Below are 19,569 nucleotides of genomic sequence, written 5' to 3' on the forward strand. Positions count from 1 at the left end.
CAGCATCCCTTCTACCCAAAATAGGATACTTTCGATGCATGTGGGTCACACCCAGTGCACGTGCAAAATACAACAATAAGCGGCCAAATTTGTTCCCATTTCAGTAACTCGGTAATTACTGGGGCGATTTCGCTGAAACTTGGCATACAGGTAGGCAGTAGGCACTCACCAGGCAATGCATTCCCATGTGTTGCGGTTAGGGTGCTACTGCACGTGCGCACGTGCAGGGGGCGTTTCCAGATCTCGAGAACGGCTGGGCCGATTGCGCTCAAATTTGGTACACGGTTGGGGACCAGTTAGTAGGGTGCCGTGCAAAAGTCATTTTGGACTCCGTTTGCACGTGCGCACGTGCAGAATGCCGCTTCCAGGTCTCAGGAACGGCTGGGCCGATTGCGTTCAAATTTGGCACACTGCTAGCGACCAGTTAGAAGGGTGCTTTGCGCAAGCCCGTTGGAAGCACCCTCTCGCCCTTCCGCACGTGCAGGGCTCACTATCTCGCTCGCTCGTTCTTCGCCCAAAAGGCGTTTTACTGGTTCAATGTTTTGCGTCGAAATCGGCCGAACATGACGTTACTCTGACGTCATTTCCAGCCGACCTATGATAGATATGAAGTTCAAATTTTAACAAAAGGTGTCAAATTGATGCAGCCGAAGGTACTTAAAGTTTGGCGGCGATACGTCAAGCGGTTGAGAAGTTATCGCAGAAAAACGGGAGGGCCCTTCCCCCGCACCAAGTTGGGTGCGGGAAGTGTAATAAAAATTCAGTATTCACTATTCAGTGCTACAGTGTAATATCATTCAGTGCTATAGACTGCGCTCTTCGATCACATTCGGATTCCATAGATATTGTCATGCAGATATACATGTATTTGCAGCACCTCACAACGCACTTATCAACCGACAAAAATGAGCGTTTAAATTGAACAGGATTCACAATTTAACCAGTAAAAGAGTTGCACTCAGTGAACAGTTATCCTTTAGTAGAAGAAGTTGCCCTTGCCCTGACGACCGCGGAAGCGTCTGCGGTATCCGTGGTGCTCGGGCTCGGCGTGCTCCTCATTGTAGTGACCGTGCTCCTCGAAATAGCCATCCTCGTGGTGCACCTCGGGCTTGGAGAGCTCGTGGAACAGCTCGGTGAAGGCGGGGAACTTGACCTCCATCTCTTTCTCGGTGTAGTAGTGAGCGTGAGTCGGGTCCCAGGCTGCGAGGAACGAGAAAGGCGTGTCAAAGACTGAACTGATTAAAAAACATAGTGTTGGAGGCCGCGGGAAGTGCAAACTAACCAAACTTCTCTAGATACCAAAACAAAATCATTTGATGAATGGCGATGCTTTCTCGTGCTTTGCTGTGCACTTCAACACATATTTTACAGGCAAACTGCTTAGTTTTCTTTCCACGCTAGAACAACGGTGCTGGAAGCTTCAACTTATGCATCTTGCCCAAGGCAACTTAAATAATCATCAAAATAATATCTGTCTTTCTAAGATGAAGATGATAATCGTTCTGTTCTCACATTGGTCAAAAGCAAAAAGGAAAATGTACTAATACGCAGGTCGAAATCCTTCCTTACCGGGGACGGCGACGAAGGAGCTGAAGGTGGACTCTTCCTCCGAGAGGGACTCGAAGATGCAGTACGTGTTCTTGGGCACCATGACGTTGAACTTGGCGGAGTGGTCCTTGTGGTAGATGGGGTTGCCAAGGATAACCTCCTTGTGAATTCCACCGGACGTCAGCATGTGAACCTGAGAAGGGAGAGGAGATTGTTGAGAAATCCTAGACTCTTGCAATTATTTACTCACGAAAGTAGTCATTAAATATTTATATGGGTATAACAAATATCAAGTAGCTGTGCAAGAAAACGCTGTTAGCGTTTTTTTAAACGTTCCCCAGATGTCAGTGACACTTGTCATAAGTAATACAGTTTTCACTAGTGTCCGTTGTGTCATGTGTACCCTGTAAGGACATGACTCTGAATGACGGCCTGGGTGCCGGTTCACCAGAGCTTGTCCTGCATCGTCGCGGAACCACAGCCTAAACAAGTGGGCCTCCGTCCACTTCATTGTTATGAATCTATGCCGAAAATTTAGGACACCGCAGTAGAATGTCCCTTCAGTCTGTTCGATGTTTTCCAGCCAGAAACTGTCATAATTCACTATAAAACTTCTTTTCAATGCGAAACAACGATACAGTGCTATACATGTAACTAAGAGAGAGCGTTAGAGCATTTGGGCGTCTTTCTCCCTGAGAAGCGCGTCCGTTTCCTCACCTTGACGGAGCCGCCGTAGTGGTAGGTGATAAGCAGGTCCGACGTCTCGTGCTTGGTCCACCGGCCGAAGAAGCCCTTCTGACCCGGGGTGATCATGTTGTTCACGTAGGAGAAGGTCGGCTCCTCGACACCGTCGAAGGTTCCCTTGACCTGTCGTACGGCAGAAAGACGAAACAGTTTAGAACACTGCGTTGTTATCGCTGACACTTGAATGAAGCTGATACACAATAAACACATCCTATGTGTGCCAGTGATGAAGGAACGTGAAGATAGCCACAGATTGATGCTGTGGAAATTCAAGTTTGACCCATGCATATCACCGCACATATGAACGAAAATCCGTTCAGTCCAGAACAGCAAGTCTGTATTCTAATTTTGGGCCTTTCGAACTTACCGGAGACACGAAGCGGGGCCCGGCCATTTTGCCCTCGCGCCAGTGGATGTCGAGCGCATCCTGCAGCTCGAGCTGCTTGGGGGCCACCGTGTGCAGGAAGCGGCGGTACAGGTTGGTCAGCACGCCGGCCAGCTGCGGCGTCGACGGGACGCCCGGCTGCGGCTCGGCGGCCACCAGCGCACACACGCAGACAAACAGGAGCAGCTTCATGGCGTCGAGTGAGAGGAGTGCACCACTGCTCCGGGCCGGGGGGTTATATAGTGAGCGGGCCCCGATCTTTGGCCGCAGCTCAACCCACACGCCGGCCTGTTGTCATGTGCATAAAGTACACATCGTGATGGCATCCGTGTTGGTCTGCGTTTGATCAGGATTTTGGCAACAGTCAGCTCTCGTGATGCCTGGTTTGCCATGAACATGCGATAATGATCAGACCACGGGGCTCCCGCGGGGCTGGTTTCTATGTAAACAACGTGCAAGATGCAGCCAAAATGAGCATTCTTATTAAGAGACTCTCTTCGCTTTTTTAATTTATCAGTTTTATCCAGTGGATATTGCACGTTGATTCTCAGCTCTGCGCCGTATTACCTACGTGTAGTTTTTCATCGTGAACTGCCTATGTGAACGGGAAATCTTAAAAAATTGCTGACACGCCAGTAAAAAAAAAAAAAGTTTAAGCCTTGACCGAAAGCTATCAACTTCAAACACATAAGATGTAAAACCCAAACTGACGGACCATATTAGAAAATCGATATTTTGCAGGCATTAATCTGATTATTATATTGGCTACGTTTCCATGGCACAAGCTAAGCCGATTTTGAAAACTGGATTTGCTCCATCATAGCATTTAGGCATGATTTTAAAATATAAGTATAGGATAAGGTGCTAGCTAAAACCATATATACGCTCATTTTTTGCATAAGGTAATAGTTTCCGAGAAAAATGCACGTGAAATTTCGCTAAATCGAATTAGACGTGTCATGGAAACGTAGTCATTGACTGTGCCAGCGTTTGCTCAATATGCACCTTAAAACATTTCCTTTATGTAGAAAGTTATGCCTATCATATTATCTACAGCTGCGAGGTGCAAGGGAGCGAGGATGTTTCACGTGACCAGAATATGGTTCATCAGTAACAAATATATTGGAAGCTTAGATGTGTTTCATTTATGAAAGGGCGTGCCAACTACTACACCGCCTTTCCTTTTTATTTATTCATGAATAAAACTCTAGCTGGTGTAACAGACCACAGCCTACAGGTCAAACCACCTTCACCATGATACAGTCGCCATCAGCGCAGGATAGTGGCGTCAGGACGGTGCCTGCAGCGCGACATCAGTGACGGCGGGCCGCGGCTGTCCCCAGGTCTAACGTCGGGCAGTGTCGCCGTGGTGTCCCGGCTTGGCCAGGTGATGGAACAGTTGCGCGTGCTGAGGGAAGGTGGTCGCCATCTCCTCGGCAGAAAACTCCTGGTGATGCTCCCTGGACCACGCTGCAAGAAAGACAGCAAGTCGGTCATCAACTGTATCATTTTATAACGCTTGAGCTTAAATTTCTGCTAGCTCACCTCATTCGAAGCATATTCATCGTTGGAGTCGTTCCCTAAACACACCAAAACGGCCTTCTGTTAAAAATCGCTCGTTTCCTCAAGAGGGAAGACAAATTGTATCCCGTACATTTTCAGGCCACTGTCCAAAGTCACGTGTGTGAGTGAGCAATAATCGCCTCCGCGTAGCGTGCGTGACCCTGTCACCATGAGCACTCACCTGGTATGTCAATGTAGGAGTGGAAGGTGGCCTCGTCTTTCGACAGCGACTCGAACACGCTGTAGGTGGCCCGTGGCACGTATACCAGGAACTGGGAGCCCTTGTGATCCAGCGGGTTTCCCATCACCTCCGTTCTGTAGCTGCCGTCCTCGGAGATCAGATGCACCTGCGGTTAAAACAGAAACTGTGTGGAGAATGCAGTGAACGAGATGAGGAAGACTGCCATCAATAATGTTAAGATCAATGGGATCGTAATTCCAAGCAAAAATGGAACAAAATCTCTTTCTAACTTTTGTTTCTTCCTACCATTTTTCTGTAAAACCAAAATTTTCGTACGATTCATTTGTGAACAACGAACCAATCTCAAAACGATAAATAAATACAGCTGAACAACTAGCTCTTTTTTCGTTAGCCATTGTTAGTTTTCATCGTCTAGCGCTAGTTAACCACCACGTTGCAGAAAAGTAAGGCATCATGCAACTTCGCCAATCACAACTGAACTCTGAAAACTATTGACCATGCCAACTGATTCAGTCTGGAAAAGTGCGTCCCGGAGTGGACCATACCTTCACGGCTGCTCCGTAGTGGTACATAAAAACCACCTCGGAGACGTCGTTCTTCACCCAGCTCCCCTGGCCGAGGTGGCCCGCCTGTCCTGGGTTGATCAGAAAGTTGATGAAGGAGAACGCAGTTCTCTCCTTGCCGTCAAAAGTGGCATTGATCTGTTGGAGGGACAATAAAGAAGGTAACAGCGAAAGTATGGTGCAAGAATATGCACTTGTTCTTGCGCAGTAACTAACAACTAATTAAACCATTATTTTGGTGGGCAATGATATGGGACGTTTTGCTTTAACCCTCACCCGCACATGGGGGGGGGGGGGTTGCCACCCCCAGGTAGCCTTTCTGCTCTGCATCCAACATTTTTAGAGCTAGAAGGCTGATTTTTCGTATAGCTGCTCCTCTATCCTTTCTTGATGTCCACTGTATATTTCAAGTTTCTGTGATTTTTGTTTTCGGAGATATGACCTTGTTTTTCAGGTCATGACATGACCCAAATGGCCAATTCTCAACATCTTGCGTTGGCTATGGGCCTTGTGAGCTTTTGACACCTTGATTTCGGTCTTTTTTGCCAGTCTTACGTCCCACCTATCATGGAACATGTTGTTCGACGATGTACAGATGTCAAGGTCAGGGTCAAGGTCAACCTTGGTCATCTAAAATAATTGCATTTTAGGCAAGCTGAATTTACTTTTCGTGAAGTTTTTTGACTGTATTTTTTGTAAAAGCTTCTCAGATCATGATTTCATGTAATATGGACACATAAACAATCGGTGCACACATCAGTATACACACAGACACACACAGACGTACAAACACATATCGTTGACCTTGACCTAACATGACCTGAAATGACCTCAGCAGCAAAAACCTGGTCGGGTAGTGTGACTAAGAGGTTCTAGCTGGCTTGGCAACAGAAAACGGCATCGTCATCGGTATACATATGATAAGCAGCGCACTTGATATCCAACGGTGACCCAAAACAGCAACATGTTTTAGTTTGACCTGACCTGGAAGGTCAATGACTGACCTGAGAAGGTAAAACTGGGTATCATTGGATTCGTCTCTTCCCAAAGAATCTTTTGGTTTTACCGCTAAGCTCTATCTCCAATAGGAACGAAATGGCGCGGGGGTGGCAACCCCCCCCATGTGCGTTCTAGGATGGGAAAATGGCAAGTGCGGGCGAGGGTCAATAAAGAAACTTGATCGGAAAAGGCCATGGATATAAAATATGAATGTATAAAACTAACGGAATAATCCAAAGATAAGAAATAGTTACAAACTCCATCATGCTGTAGGGCGGCTATCCATCCAATGCAAGTGGTATGTGCCATCATGTCATCACCATCAAAGAAGCACTAGAAGACAATATTTAACCCTCGCCGGACCTATTGGTTTTCTACATACGCGCCGGCCGAGGGGGGGGGGGCGGGTACGACCCCCCCCTCGCCGTTTCGCCCCTGGTGGAGCTAGCGCGTCGCGGAAAAAACGAGCGTGTGCGCCGTTACGAGACGCAGAGATTGGTACCCGATTTTAAGGTCCTAGGTCAACCGGTGACCTCTGAGGTCAGGTCAAGTGCCCCAAGGTACGGTTCAGTGTTTGGTGAATAACTTCGCAAAAAACGGCCGCAGAGCGCCGATTTTGGCAGCATCGTGTTCGTCTCGCTCAGGCGCGTCGAATGATATACTTTTTGTCCGGGTCAGGTCAACTTGGGGTGTTGACCTCAGGTCAAGGTCAGGTCAGCACCCCCAGGTCACGAAGTTGGTCGAAAGGGGTCATGTCGCATATCATTCGATTCGGCAGGTCTTCCTGAGTCCATTGGTGGCTTTCCCGGCTCGCTAGCTCAATGTGATCAAGAGTTATTGACGAAAAACTAATATGACCTTGATGACGTCATAAATGACGTCACGCAAGGTCAACATTGCAAAAGTGACGCATCTAACCTTGCAAGGAGTGCATAAAATCACGATTCTGTGTGCTTGAGATAGTTGGAGATCGTTCCCGGCGCCAGAATAGCAGTTTGAATTTTTCCCCATTGACTTATAATGGTGAGGTCACGAAAATGACCTGACCTCATATGACCTTTAGGAAAAATCCGAGATATACAAGTTGTGAGACTCATTATAGATACTAGATCCTGCAAGTTTCATTTCCCTGTGACATCTCCTCTGGCAGTGAGGGCGTTGCGAAGTTGCGACATCTGAAGACCGTGCAGAGGTTCACTTATGACGTCATAGGTCAGTGACCTGACCTGACCCAAAAATGCGGTTGGTGTCAAAAGATGCGGCTTGGATCAAAGGTCAGGTATGCCAAGTTTCAGCTCTCTATCGCCAGCGTGTTCGGAGCTATCGCGAAAAAACCCTATGGGGGGGGGGGCGGCACCCGCCCCCCCCTCGGCCGGCGAGGGTTAAATTAGGTATAAAAAACTGACTGCGGCTGTTTTGGCACTTGTCTACGGTGAATGGTGAAGTGGGAAGACGTTTATCTGATTTTCGATCTTAACACTACTTCCAAAGTTATTTGCCTTTGACTAACTAAACCCGTGCCCCGTTGGGATCCGGTATGTTTCATGTCCTGTTGGGGGGGGGGGGGGCAGATGGTCTCTCCGGAGCCAATGGTCGGATCAGATAAAATTCAAACGACATTCGAAATATCTAAAGATGCACAATACACTATCGCGGTGACATCGATTTTTGACCTCTGGCGTCGCAGAAAGGTCAATCAAAGTCAAATATGCTCAATTTTTAATGACGAGACTCGGTTATAAAAGTAAACCTTAATTTCTAAAATGAGACTAAAAAGGATGAACAATGAACATCATAGATCCCACCAATGGATGGTCATCTAAATGGATGATGACCTGTGAGGTCACGAGAGGCATCAGTCTCGCTTGACCAATCACAAGACACATGCCTGAATCGTATGGAATGACATGCTGGATTGTAAATATTAGAGCAGCTATGAGGGCAGCTCATATGTACATTTGCAGCCACAGTAACCTCGTTGGTCACCTTCCTTTGACTTATAACGTCATAGTAAGGTCGAAAAAGTTTCTAGGATGATTTTCTCCGTTTTTTTTTTTGTGAACAGCTCGATTGTAAATGGATGAACAGGACCTTAGTTTGAACTTAATAACTCATGCCCTGAGATGACCTAGGACCTTATTTTTTACGAGTTACGTGAAATTTTCCTACCTGCTTTAATGTTTCATTATCGTTCAAAGCCGAGCCGTTAACCCTCGCCCGCACATGCCATTTTCCCATCCTAGAACGCACATGGGGGGGGGGGGTTGCCACCCCCCCCGCGCCATTTCGTTCCTGTTGGAGATAGAGCTTAGCAGTAAAGACCAAAAAGATTCTTTGGGAAGAGACGAATCCAATGATACCCAGTTTTACCTTCTCAGGTCAGTCATTGACCTTCCAGGTCAGGTCAAACAAAAAAATGTTGCTGTTTTGGGTCACCGTTGGATATCAAGTGCGCTGCTTATCAAATACCGATGACGATGCTGTTTTCTGGTGCCAAGCCAGCTAGAACCTCTTTGTCACACTATCCGACCAGAATTTTGCTGCTGAGGTCATTTCAGGTCAAGTTAGGTCAAGGTCAATTACATGTGTTTGTATGTCTGTGTGTGTCTGTGTGTATACTGATGTGTGCACCGATTGTTTTTGGCTCCATATCACATGAAATCATGATCTGAGAAGCTTTTACCAAAAATGCAGTCAAAAAATTTCACAAAAAGTAAATTCAGCTTGCCTAAAACGCAATTATCTTAGATGACCTAGGTTGACCTTGACCCTGACCTTGACCCCTGTACAGTCTGTCTTAAAAGTACCGCGCAAAGTGACGGTGGATCCATCAAGCCTGACCGATGAAGGACTGCCAAATTTGAGTCACCGAAGCAATGGACATCCTCGTCCATTCCCCAGCTCCATTGGTTCGGTGACTTTCAAATTATAGCAGGCCCTTCCTCGGTCAGGCTTGATGGATCCACCGTCACTTTGCGCGGTACTTTTAAGACAGACTGTACATCGTCGAAAAACATGTTCCATGATAGGTGGGAGGAAAGACTGGCAAAAAAGGCCGAAATCAGGGTGTCAAAAGCTCACAAGGCCCATGGCAAACACAAGATGTTGAGAATTGGCCATTTGGGTCATGACATGACCTGAAAAACAAGGTCATATCTCCGAAACCAAAAATCACAGAAACTTGAAACTTTCAGTGGACATCAAGAAAGGACAGACGAGCAGCTATACGAAAAATCAGCCTTCTAGCTCTAAAAATGTTGAGTGCAGAGCAGAAAGACTGCCTGGGGGGGGGGGGTTGCAACCACCCCCCTCCCCCATGTGCGGGCGAGGGTTAATAGGCTATCCTAACTGAAAACAGGTCTTTCAAACGTCCAACCAGCTGACGAGTTAATTCAATGAGCCTACCGGAGAATAGAAGGCAGGTCCTGCGAGGAATCCATCGCTCCACTTTATATCGAGCGCATCCTGCAGCTCGAGCTGCTTGGGGGCCACCGTGTGCAGGAAGCGCCGGTACAGGTTGGTCAGCACGCCGGCCAGCTGCGGCGTCGACGGGACGCCCGGCTGCGGCTCGGCAGCCACCAGCGCACACACGCAGACAAACAGAAGCAGCTTCATGGCGGCGGCGGTGTTCGAGAGGACGCGGGCGAGGGGGGGTTATATAGCGGCACCGGGCCGCGCCCGTACCCGCGGCACACAATGCCCGGCCCGCCGGCAGTCCAGGCTGACGTCACACGGGTTGAGGTCCATCATTGGTCGCCTGAGACTGATTTAAAGGTTACGGGTGACTCGAACGTGTGTTTGTGGTGGTGCATACCGCAGTACCTGTTCATTGTTCAACAGTTCAGCTCTAAACGGATGCATGCTAGCATAGCTACACTAGAACATTAGCTAAATTGTTCACATCATTCGATATAAACGTTGTTCACAACTTTGTTCTAGTTTTCTAGTTTATTCATTTACTATTCTCACAACTATTTCTAGTTTATCAAGTAACGGTAATCCCTCAGTTTGCCAGCACCAGTAAAGTGAATCCAATATTTCATTTGAGCTCGTCTGCTAGCCATCCCTTTTTACATAGCCTATAGCACCGTATTCCTACAGCAGCGTATTACAGACGGAACACGACGACGGCACGGCGCGGAATCCACCCGACTGGTAGCGTCTCCGAGTGTCCCGTGTTTGTTTGTGGCAGAGCAGAGGTCTGGTGTGTGTCACCAGTCGGCGGAGGGGCCCGCGACAGGATACACATACCTACACAACCTCCGCCTGGCGACACGACTGCAAACTGAACTACAGGCCGGGACTGTGTGGAAATGTGTTTTATTATTACTATCATTGTTCGATTTTAGCTTTTCACAGAAACCTGAGATTGATTTATTCGTTTTTTTTTTTGTTACACACAACACCAACACAATACATCAGTTGACAGATGACTGAGTGAGTGTGTCAATCTACGCATGACTGGGGTATCTCTACAACATGAATGATTAGGGAGGGAGGGGAGGGAGAGGGGCTCTGCATATATCCCATCGGTCCGTCCGAGTTCAAAATTCAAAAGCTAATTTTGGAGATACAATTATTTGTCGTCCGTGCCGTCTGAAGGCATTTTCAGCTGTTGCATGCGAATGAAAGGCTTCAGGGAAAAACGTGAAATTTCACAGGGAAATAGGTCACTTTTAACCCTCGCCCATGTAGGGGGGTTGGTGCAACCCCCCCCCCCTCCCTGAGGTTTTTCTTAGCTACACGCCGAACCGTTTCAGATAGCCTGCTCAAATTTTCAGTACCCTTTGGGGCATCCTTTGCGCAACTTTTGGTAATTTTTTTCTTGTCAAGGTCATGTCAGATCACGGAGTTATGACGTCATAAAGGGAACAACCTCCGGCCAGATTTACGCTAAATTGGAGATTGCTTCACATTGGTATAAATGCCGACTGACCTGACACACGGATGGATTGTTTTAGAATCACAACTGGCTGATTTGACATTAGCACAATGTCCGTTGACATTTTTAATGTTACTAAAGGTCAAGGTAAGGTCAGTGACCTCGGTTGACCTGTAATGACTTCTTGCACTTGTATGCCTTTTCGGGGTATTTTGATGCCCTGAATTCGAATTTGCTATCCATTTCAGGCATCGTCGGCTGTTTCTTGTAGTTCATTTTGGGTCAGGGTCAGGTCAGTGACGTCACACGCCTGACGTGACCCAATGCACAAATGACCTTGCAGACTTCCGATGCTCCCAACGCATCATTTTTAGAGTTATGACATCAAAATATATACCAAACGATAGAGAATTGATCAAGGATCACGATAGTGAAGGTTTTAAGTCGATATCTCTTACCGTTTTGCCGCAATCGGCGCGGAAATCTGAAAAAGTTAGATTTTTCCGAAAATTTGACCTTTGACCGGTCATAAGTAGGTCAAATGTTGACCTAGGACCAAAAATATACCACCAATCGCGAGATCTCGTTGAGAGCAATCCGTTGGTCTTTTCCGCTAAGCTCTACGACGCTCCCAGGGGGGGGGGGGCAAATCTTGCATACCCTCTAAAGCAGCCTTTTGATACCTTCCCTGAAAATTTCAGGTCTCTGCCGTTTCAGGTCAGGTCACCAGGTCACCAAAACCGGTACAATGTCACGGTAAAGTTGGACTATATTAGCGGCAACAGAATCGCTGAGTTTATCGTTTGTAGCGTAAGAACCGTAAGACTTAGCGCCACCAAACTCCAGACACAACTTGGGGCAGCCCTTTGAAGTGTGACCTGGGAGTTTTGTGTTCCAATAACGTCAGGTCAGGTCACAAAGTCACAAAAAACCGGTTAATGGTCAAAATGGTATTGAAAATACGTCATTTTGTCAATGAAATATAGAGTTGTTCATCGATTTGATTCAAACTGGCAGGATATGCTAAGCTTTCCGAGTTGTACAGGGTGTCCGGAAATTGATTGCGCACTCTTCTAGTCCACTTTACAAGGAAAGAAACCATGCATGGGTCATGGTTTATTTACAGATATACCCTCCACCCAATCGCACACATTCCCTCATACGGTCGGGCATGCCACACATCAGGTTATACAGTGTCTCTGCACTAATGCTGAGCCACGCTCGCTGGAGGTTCCTGATATGCGCCTGCTCGGTGGTAGCCGGCTCCATCATGTCGAGCTCGCTCTGCACGATAGCCCACACGTTCTCGATGGGCGACAGGTCATGGGGCTGTTGCCCGGCCATACTCCCCTCTCCCAAAACCTTCGGAGGTTGTCCTAGCACCACCGTTGAGTGCTGGTGGCGTGATGAGCTGAAGCACCGTCTTGCTGGAAGATCGCCTCGGACATCTTCGGCACATCTTCGGGAGCAGCTCGACCTGTGTTGGCGCCCCCGTCATCAAGGATTTCCAAGTTCGGGTGACCTGAGGTCATCTAGACTCCCCGTGACGAGTTGCATCGAATCAATACCCACTTATGCAAAACTATCAACTTTGAAATTTGACCTTTTTTCCTGATCGTGACCTAACCTCCACCAGAAAGTGACCTAAACCGTACCTGATAGTCTTATGACCAACACCATTGAGTTAGAAATGAAAAATTGGCCATAAAACTTGCATCGCAGAACCTTAGTAACGTTGGGTTCATGTGCTGACCCTTGGTGACCTGACCTGTGACCTGACCTGGTATTATCAGTGACTCTACTAGCAACATATGTACTAGGCAACTGACGCCCTATCGCTGATTTTCGACAAAATGCGTTTTATTCGGTGTTATAGCCAGGGATGCGGAGCCGTGGAAATTTCAGACGGCTCCGGCTCCGGCTCCGGCTCCGGAGAAAAAAATCGGCTCCGGCTCCGGCTCCGGCTCCGGGTGAAATGTCATGGCGGCTCCGGCTCCGGCTCCGAGTAAAATGGTCCGGCTCCGGCGGCTCCGACTCCGGCTCCGGCTCCAGCACTCAGTACATCGTCTATATAATTAAATACGGGTGGAAGAAAAGACGAAGGGATTGGTTCACGTTGCTTCTGTATTTGCATAACAAGGCTATTTTGAATACCACATGTTTTACTGCCTTGTTTGTACTGTCAAACCGAACTAGGTCGATATTTTTTTCCTCTTCAAAAAAGGAGCCGGAGTCGCTGCGTTTTTGACATCTCCGGCTCCGGTCCCGGCTCCAGGCTATATTGTTTCACGGCTCCGGCTCCGGCTCCGGCTCCGGGCAAAATATGCCGGCTCCGGCGGCTCCGGCTCCAGCTCCGGCTCCGGCTCCGCACCCCTGGTTATAGCGCATTCCCTAGAAGACCCGTGAACGGTGAAACATTTTATCTTAGACCTGACCTGTGACGTCATTGGTTACCCCGAGGTCAATGAAATTTGGTTTCCTTCAACAAATCTGACAGGGCTATCGAACACCGTCTGAATTTTACGGATCCGTTCCGTAGTTTCTGAGATACGGGGGGGATCAAAAAATGCCCCCCCCCCGCGCGGATGGTGGCCAGGAGGCCCACCGCCTGCCGGGGTAACGCTCCGGCTGCTCAGAGAGCTGTGAGTGGCTACAATGCCGTGCTGGTGTAACCTGCTCTGGCCGCTGGCGGTAGCAGTCTGTGTGTGTGTGGGGGGGGGGGGGATGCAGTCGCCGTCCAGCCATCCTGAGCAGCTGTCCCAGGCAGCTGGCGTCCTAGCAGCTGCCGCAGCAGCTGGTCCCCCAGCGGCAGCTGATAGTGCAGGAGGCACTCGGCATCACGTGGAAGGAGGGCTCCTGATTGGAGACGCCTCCCGGGCCCCGGTAGTAGGCGCAGATCGCCTCGATGGCGTACTGGTACCTCACATCATATGACAAATGATATGTTTTGAATGTGGCACACCATATGTGAAGTAAGCAGGGGACGGTTTGCGGTGAAAGGGTGTGCTGCCATATCCAACACTATCGAAAGTCAAGGTAGAGGTGGTTTTGGCATGAAATTAATATGCTTTTAAAATTCAAAGGCAAAAAAAAAAAGATAAAGAAGGGGCATTTCATTTCTCACCAGAACAATGATCTAACATTTTTACAAGAGAAATTGTTAGTTAATGATGTTGACATCGACCATGCCTCTGAAGTCATTAAGTATTCCATATAGCTACCCAAGTTCCCATATCCAGAGATTTGCATAACATCACTTTAACCCGCGCCCTGCTGGGGGTCCTGGATTTCCACGCCCTGCTGGGGGGGTGTTTGAACACCCCCCCTTCTAACTCGGCTCCTGGGCCACGTAGCGATACGCGGAAGGCGGCGTTCGAAAGAGCGTCAAAAATAATGACGAAATCACTTCGGTCAATTTTTTTGTCAGGTCAAAGGTCAGGTCACCAGAGGTCATTGAAGGCAAAATTTCGCCGATTTCCAGGTCGAATGTCGACAATTTCCAAGAAGCCAACACATAACTCGGGAACCAATAGAACTATAGCGCCGCGGAAAAGCGCATTCGATAGCCCTATTAACGCCCTTTCTGAGTAATTTTCTCATATTTGACCTAACGTCAACGGTTTTGCCTGCAGGGGACAAAAACTGCAAAAATAGCCGATTTTTTTCGGAAACAGTTTTTCTGCAATAACTTTTGACCCAAGCATAGTACGAGCTTACTTTTACCGGCATCGTGTTCCTCTCGTCAAGACGCATCGACTGAACTATAACTTGACCTTGAAAGGTCAGCTTGAAAATTTGACCTCAGGTCAAGGTCATGACCTGACCGGAAAGGGTTATGTTGCATATCAGTCGATCCGTATCGTCGAGCTGAACACATCTAAGGCGTTTTCATCGATCTAGCATGCCTCTATCAAAAGTTATTTGCGAAAAACTGTTAGATACCATTCGTGACCTAAGATGACCTCAGGGCATAAACAGGGGTCACGGACACCATTTTCATGTTCAGTGTGTCTAAACCACTTGTAATTCAGTGTTTGGGAGTGTTTATAATGTCTTTCGTCCAAAAGAGGCGCATTTCAATTTTCTCCCATTGACTTATAATGGGGAGGTCGCAAAATTGACCTGACCTTAGGTCATCGATATCAAAATTCTGAGATATACATTTTGTACATGCTATTGCTCTTAGCAATCGCTGAAAGTTTCAAAGCGATCGGTCACTCGGTGTAGCTATGACAGACATTGAAACTTTTTATGAGGTGAGGTCACTTCAAGTGACCTGGTGACCTGACCTTGAATGACCTTGGTCTGAAATTTTTCACAACATGTGTAGAATTGATGTGTGATAAGGTGTACCAAAAACGGCGGCGCTCCGCGCCGCCGTTTTTGAGATATTCGCGAAAAACCACAAGGGGGTGTTCAAACACCCCCCCAGCAGGGCGCGGGTTAAAGGGACCCTCCCACCTTAACATTAGTTTTGAGTTGAGATAGCCAAATTGGTGGCCATGGCCTGAAAATACCGGTTTGGGCATTCACAACATCGAAAATGCTTTAATTCGGAGATATGGAATTTCAAACTTGCAGTTTTCGGATTCTAAGGGGCTAATGCATTGGTATGCCCCCTTAGAATTTGTGACGTCAGCGGAGATCTAACGATTTTTAAATCTTTTACTAAAACGTTTGGCAGCACGCGGTGGTAGGTATATGCTGCTTTGCGCGCAACAAATGCCGCACTTTCAAATAAAGTCGCTAGGAACAGCGGAGATCCCAAAAAGTAAACAAAAGTAAAAGTCTAATATCTTGAAAACCGGTGAATATTTTTCGATGAAATTTGGTAGATATTCATTTTTGCTCTTTCTGAACCGAGCGACATCACTTTCATGCCAATTCATTAACTTTTTTTAAGGTGGGAGGGTTCCTTTAACCCGCGCGGGGCTGGGGTCTCCAGCCGAACGCGCGGGGCTGGGGGGGGGGTAAATTTTGCCCCCCCCCCTGTTATCTCCCGAACTAATGGTCCGATTTGGTAAATTCAAACGCCAATCGAAAGCTCTCGTCACGAACTACTAAAAACATGTACTTACTTTAAAGTTTGAGGTCAAGGTCAAGGTCAGGTCAAGGGTACAAATTTCAAGTTTCTACAGTATCGGCCTTGCACCGTAGTTGCCGAAGAATGGAGTCATGGACTGAGACTGATCGCCCAAAACGTGTTCTTAGGCTACCAAGACAATATTCGTTGCATACAATATCATTCAGAGGTCAAGGTCAAGGTCAGGTCAGGTCAGGTCAGGTCAGGTCACCAAAAAACAAAATATAGAAAAGGGCATGTGCGACACATGTTTTATGGGTCATTTTACTCATAGAATTCAATAGGCACACTCAATAAGTGATATGGACCACCTCTGGATGAATTTCAGGTCGAGGTCAGGTCAAGGTCAGGTCAAGTGAGGTCAAATTTTGAAGTTGGTTGTTAAGGCCTAAAAAGGTGTCTATCTGATGCAGTTTTTCACGGAGAATCGAATGGTGCTATTTTTGTTTCCGTACGAGGTCTAGAACTTCCAAAAAAGTCATTTTTCAAAAAAATTGTGTGTCGTGACGTCATAAAACTTTGAATAACTCCCACATTTTTGAACCGATTCTTCTAAAATTTGGTATGTAGGTGCACATTGACCACTTCTCTGACATATATTCCGGTTTTTTCGATACACTCAAAATTTTGGATTTTATAATGATTTTCCCAAAAAAGTCAGTTTTTTGAAAAAATTTAGGCCAAAATCCAAAATTTTCAAAAAACCGAGATAGCCATTTGATAGACAAAGTAAAATTACGTATAACCTTTTTGTTACGTCTTGATTCCTTTAAAAATGAAGATGTTAGCGGCGTTTGAACTTTTGCCGTTTTTGAGGCGAAAATGGCGAACATGACGTCACTAAAACGTCAATTTCTCAAAAATTTTCCGACGGATTTCGCTCAAATTTTCAGAGAACGTGTCAAATTGATGTAAGAAAAGGTACTGAAAATTTGGCGGCGCTGCGCGCCGCCGTTTTGAGATATCGCAAAAATTCGCGAGGGGGGGTAAAATTTACCCCCCCAGCCCCGCGCGGGTTAACGCTACATTTCGTAAGCCTTACTACATCCAGTGGCGGTCGCAGGGGGGGGCCATCAGGGCCATGGCCCCCCCCAAAGGCAAATCAGGGGGGGCCATCATATCATTTGGCCCCCCCCAAACAACCGATGGGCCCCCATGGGCGTATGGGGCCCTGGCCCGTATTCGATTGTCACGAGGCTCGAGAAACCCACGCCAGCTATTAACAGCTCCCATACCGGTCTTGAGGGTCCTACACTCACCTCTGAGGGCCCTTCAGTGGCGGTCAAGCGCCCACATTGACCGCTGAGGACCCACGTTGACCTCTGAGGGCCCTCCACTGGCCTTTAAGGGCCCCTAAACCGGTCTCAGGGGCCCAACCGGCGGCTGAGGGCCTTACACAATACACAGGCTCTGGTGGTCTCATTTCTGTCTCAAGACTAGCCTTTAATTGCCTCTGAGGGCCCCGCACTGGATTCTGAAGACCCGATGTCGGCCACTAAGAGCCCGGATCGACCTCTGAGGGCCCCTCTTGGTCTTTGAGGGCCCTCCGCTGGTCTCTGGGGTCCAACGCCGGCCTATGCCGGTCTTTTAGGCCCCACACTGACCTCTAAGGGCCCCATGCTAGCCTATGAGGACCCACATTAGCCTCTGAGGCCCCCCGCACTGGATTCTGAAGACCCAATGCCAGCCTCCAAGGGCCCGCATCGGCCTCTGAGGGCCCATCTTGGCCTTTGAGGGCCCTCCGCTGGCCTCTGGGTTCCAACGCCGGCCCATGCCGGTCTTTTAGGGCCCCACACTGACCTCTGAGGGCCCCATGCTGGCCTGTAAGGACATACATTAGCCTCTATGGGCCCCGCACTGAATTCTGAAGACCTGATACCGGCCTCTAAGGGCCCGCATCGGCCTCTGAGGGCCCATCTTGGCCTTTGAGGGCCCTCTGCTGGCCTCTGGGGTCCAACGCCGGCCCATGTCAGTCTTTCCGGGCCCCATTCTGACCTCTGAGGGCCCCATGCTGGGCTGTAATGGCGCACATTAGCCTCTGATGGCCCCGCACAGGATTCTAAAACACCCGATGCCGGCCTCTTAGTCTTAGGGCCCGCATCACCTTTGAGGGCCCATCTTTGGCCTTTGAGGCTGGCCTCTGGGGTCCAACGCCGACCCATGCCGGTCTTTAAGGGCCCCACGGCGGCCACGCTAACCTCTGAGGGCCCCATGCTGTCCTGTAAGGACCCACATTAACATCTGAGTGCCCAAGTCGGTCTCTGATGGTCTCAAACTGCCCTTTGCAGATGGTCAAACGCCGGCCTCTGGGGGTCTGACACTGTACTCTAAGGGCCACATTGCAGCCTCTATGCGATTAGGTATCGCCGAAGCGTTATCCATGGGCCTATTAGTGTAGGAGTCACGGGTGCAGTGGGTGAAGTTGCACCAACAATAATTATCCAGTGGGTGCAGACAATGTATTCTCTACCCACAATAATCTGGAATAAAACCCATTTTCTCATCAACACTACTTTCGATGCAGCACGACAAATTCAGGATATTTTGCCCACTAGGGGAGAGTGGGGCACATTCGTGCATGGGCACATTCGTTTTCAGCAGTTTATGGGAACACGAGTGACTGCACGAGCTCAAGGTAAATTATGGAAATATGTCTATCATTGCCGCCCTTCGTTCACCGTAGAAGACAACACTGTACCTGCTGTCATGCTTGATAAAAACGCAAATTTGTAATATTCGTGAGCTTTCCAAACTTTTCTCATATCATCCATTTTCGTGATCCTGACTCGGAAATGTAGTTCAGCTTTTCAAAATTGGGGGTGAAGAAGCCCACTCTATTCACGGAACTGCTGCAAACTTGTTTGTGAAAAAGTGTCATTTTTTCAAAAAGAAATTTTGAAATATATTACTAATAACGTTGTGGGGCAGGTTCGTGTACGCACTGCCTGGGGGCACATTCGTGCATATTTTTTAGTTTTTGCGATTTATGACTTTATCTGTAGTAGGTTTCTCTAATGACGCTCGCCTGACTCAGTCTCGACTGCTTGCGACGTCGTGACGAGCAATTCACGCGAACTTGGCGAGATCACGGAGGCCGGCAGTTGGCACATTCTTGTTGGCCAGCCCATTCTTTCTACATTTGTTGTGTAATGCATTCTTGTCGAAAGGAATCAAGTGAAATGACCCCCTGCCAATTTCCTTTGGTAAATTTCTGGTAATGCCCGGTAATTTCTCGAATTTGCCGGGTGAACGGAAGTGCCCCATCTCTTGAACGAATGTGCCCCAAGGGGGGCAGTTTCGTGCAAATGTTCAGAGTTGATAAAAGTCATTTTTTCTAATGGAAGCAATAATTTTAGGATAACTTTTAAAGAGGAAAACTATCTGCTAATAGTTCCTTTCCTACTACATCAACAATTGCCATTGCCACTAACCAAAGAACAGATTATGGGTTTATCCATTTTTTGCACGAATGTGCCCCACTCTCCCCTACTATCCATCTTTCGATGCATTTGCTACTGTGATGGTCTTCAAAACTTACATGTGTGCTCAAGTGAAAAATAAGAAACGGAAAATATGTGATTGAACACGTACCGATGACGC

At 47.9% G+C, this 19,569-nt stretch overlaps 1 protein-coding gene across 1 annotated transcript; it reads right to left on the reverse strand.

The window, feature by feature from the left end:
- Positions 1 to 848: 848 nt before the first annotated feature.
- On the reverse strand, positions 849 to 9,635 carry LOC122369727. Its single transcript, XM_043344659.1, has 7 exons — positions 9,410 to 9,635; positions 4,988 to 5,143; positions 4,422 to 4,587; positions 2,660 to 4,147; positions 2,266 to 2,415; positions 1,570 to 1,741; positions 849 to 1,200 (listed from the first exon to the last, which is right to left on the reverse strand). The coding sequence occupies exons 4-7, from the start codon at positions 2,867 to 2,869 to the stop codon at positions 977 to 979; spliced, it is 756 nt and encodes a 251-aa protein (XP_043200594.1). The 5' UTR covers positions 2,870 to 4,147; positions 4,422 to 4,587; positions 4,988 to 5,143; positions 9,410 to 9,635; the 3' UTR covers positions 849 to 976.
- Between the last annotated feature and the right edge of the window lie 9,934 nt (positions 9,636 to 19,569).

The sequence above is a fragment of the Amphibalanus amphitrite genome, unplaced genomic scaffold (assembly GCF_019059575.1).
Source record: "Amphibalanus amphitrite isolate SeventyFive unplaced genomic scaffold, NRLGWU_Aamphi_draft 001066F_arrow, whole genome shotgun sequence".
Classification (NCBI taxonomy): Eukaryota; Metazoa; Arthropoda; class Thecostraca; order Balanomorpha; family Balanidae; genus Amphibalanus; species Amphibalanus amphitrite.

Bases quoted from the DNA above. Each gene is read 5' to 3' on its own strand.
- LOC122369727 (XM_043344659.1), bottom strand. From the start codon at position 2,869: ATGAAGCTGCTCCTGTTTGTCTGCGTGTGTGCGCTGGTGGCCGCCGAG. The intron at 1,742-2,265 runs GTGAGGAAACGG...CTCCCTTCTCAG, and splicing joins ACTACGGCGGCTCCGTCAAG to GTTCACATGCTGACGTCCGG. The intron at 1,201-1,569 runs GTAAGGAAGGAT...CGTTCCTCGCAG, and splicing joins CTCCTTCGTCGCCGTCCCCG to CCTGGGACCCGACTCACGCT.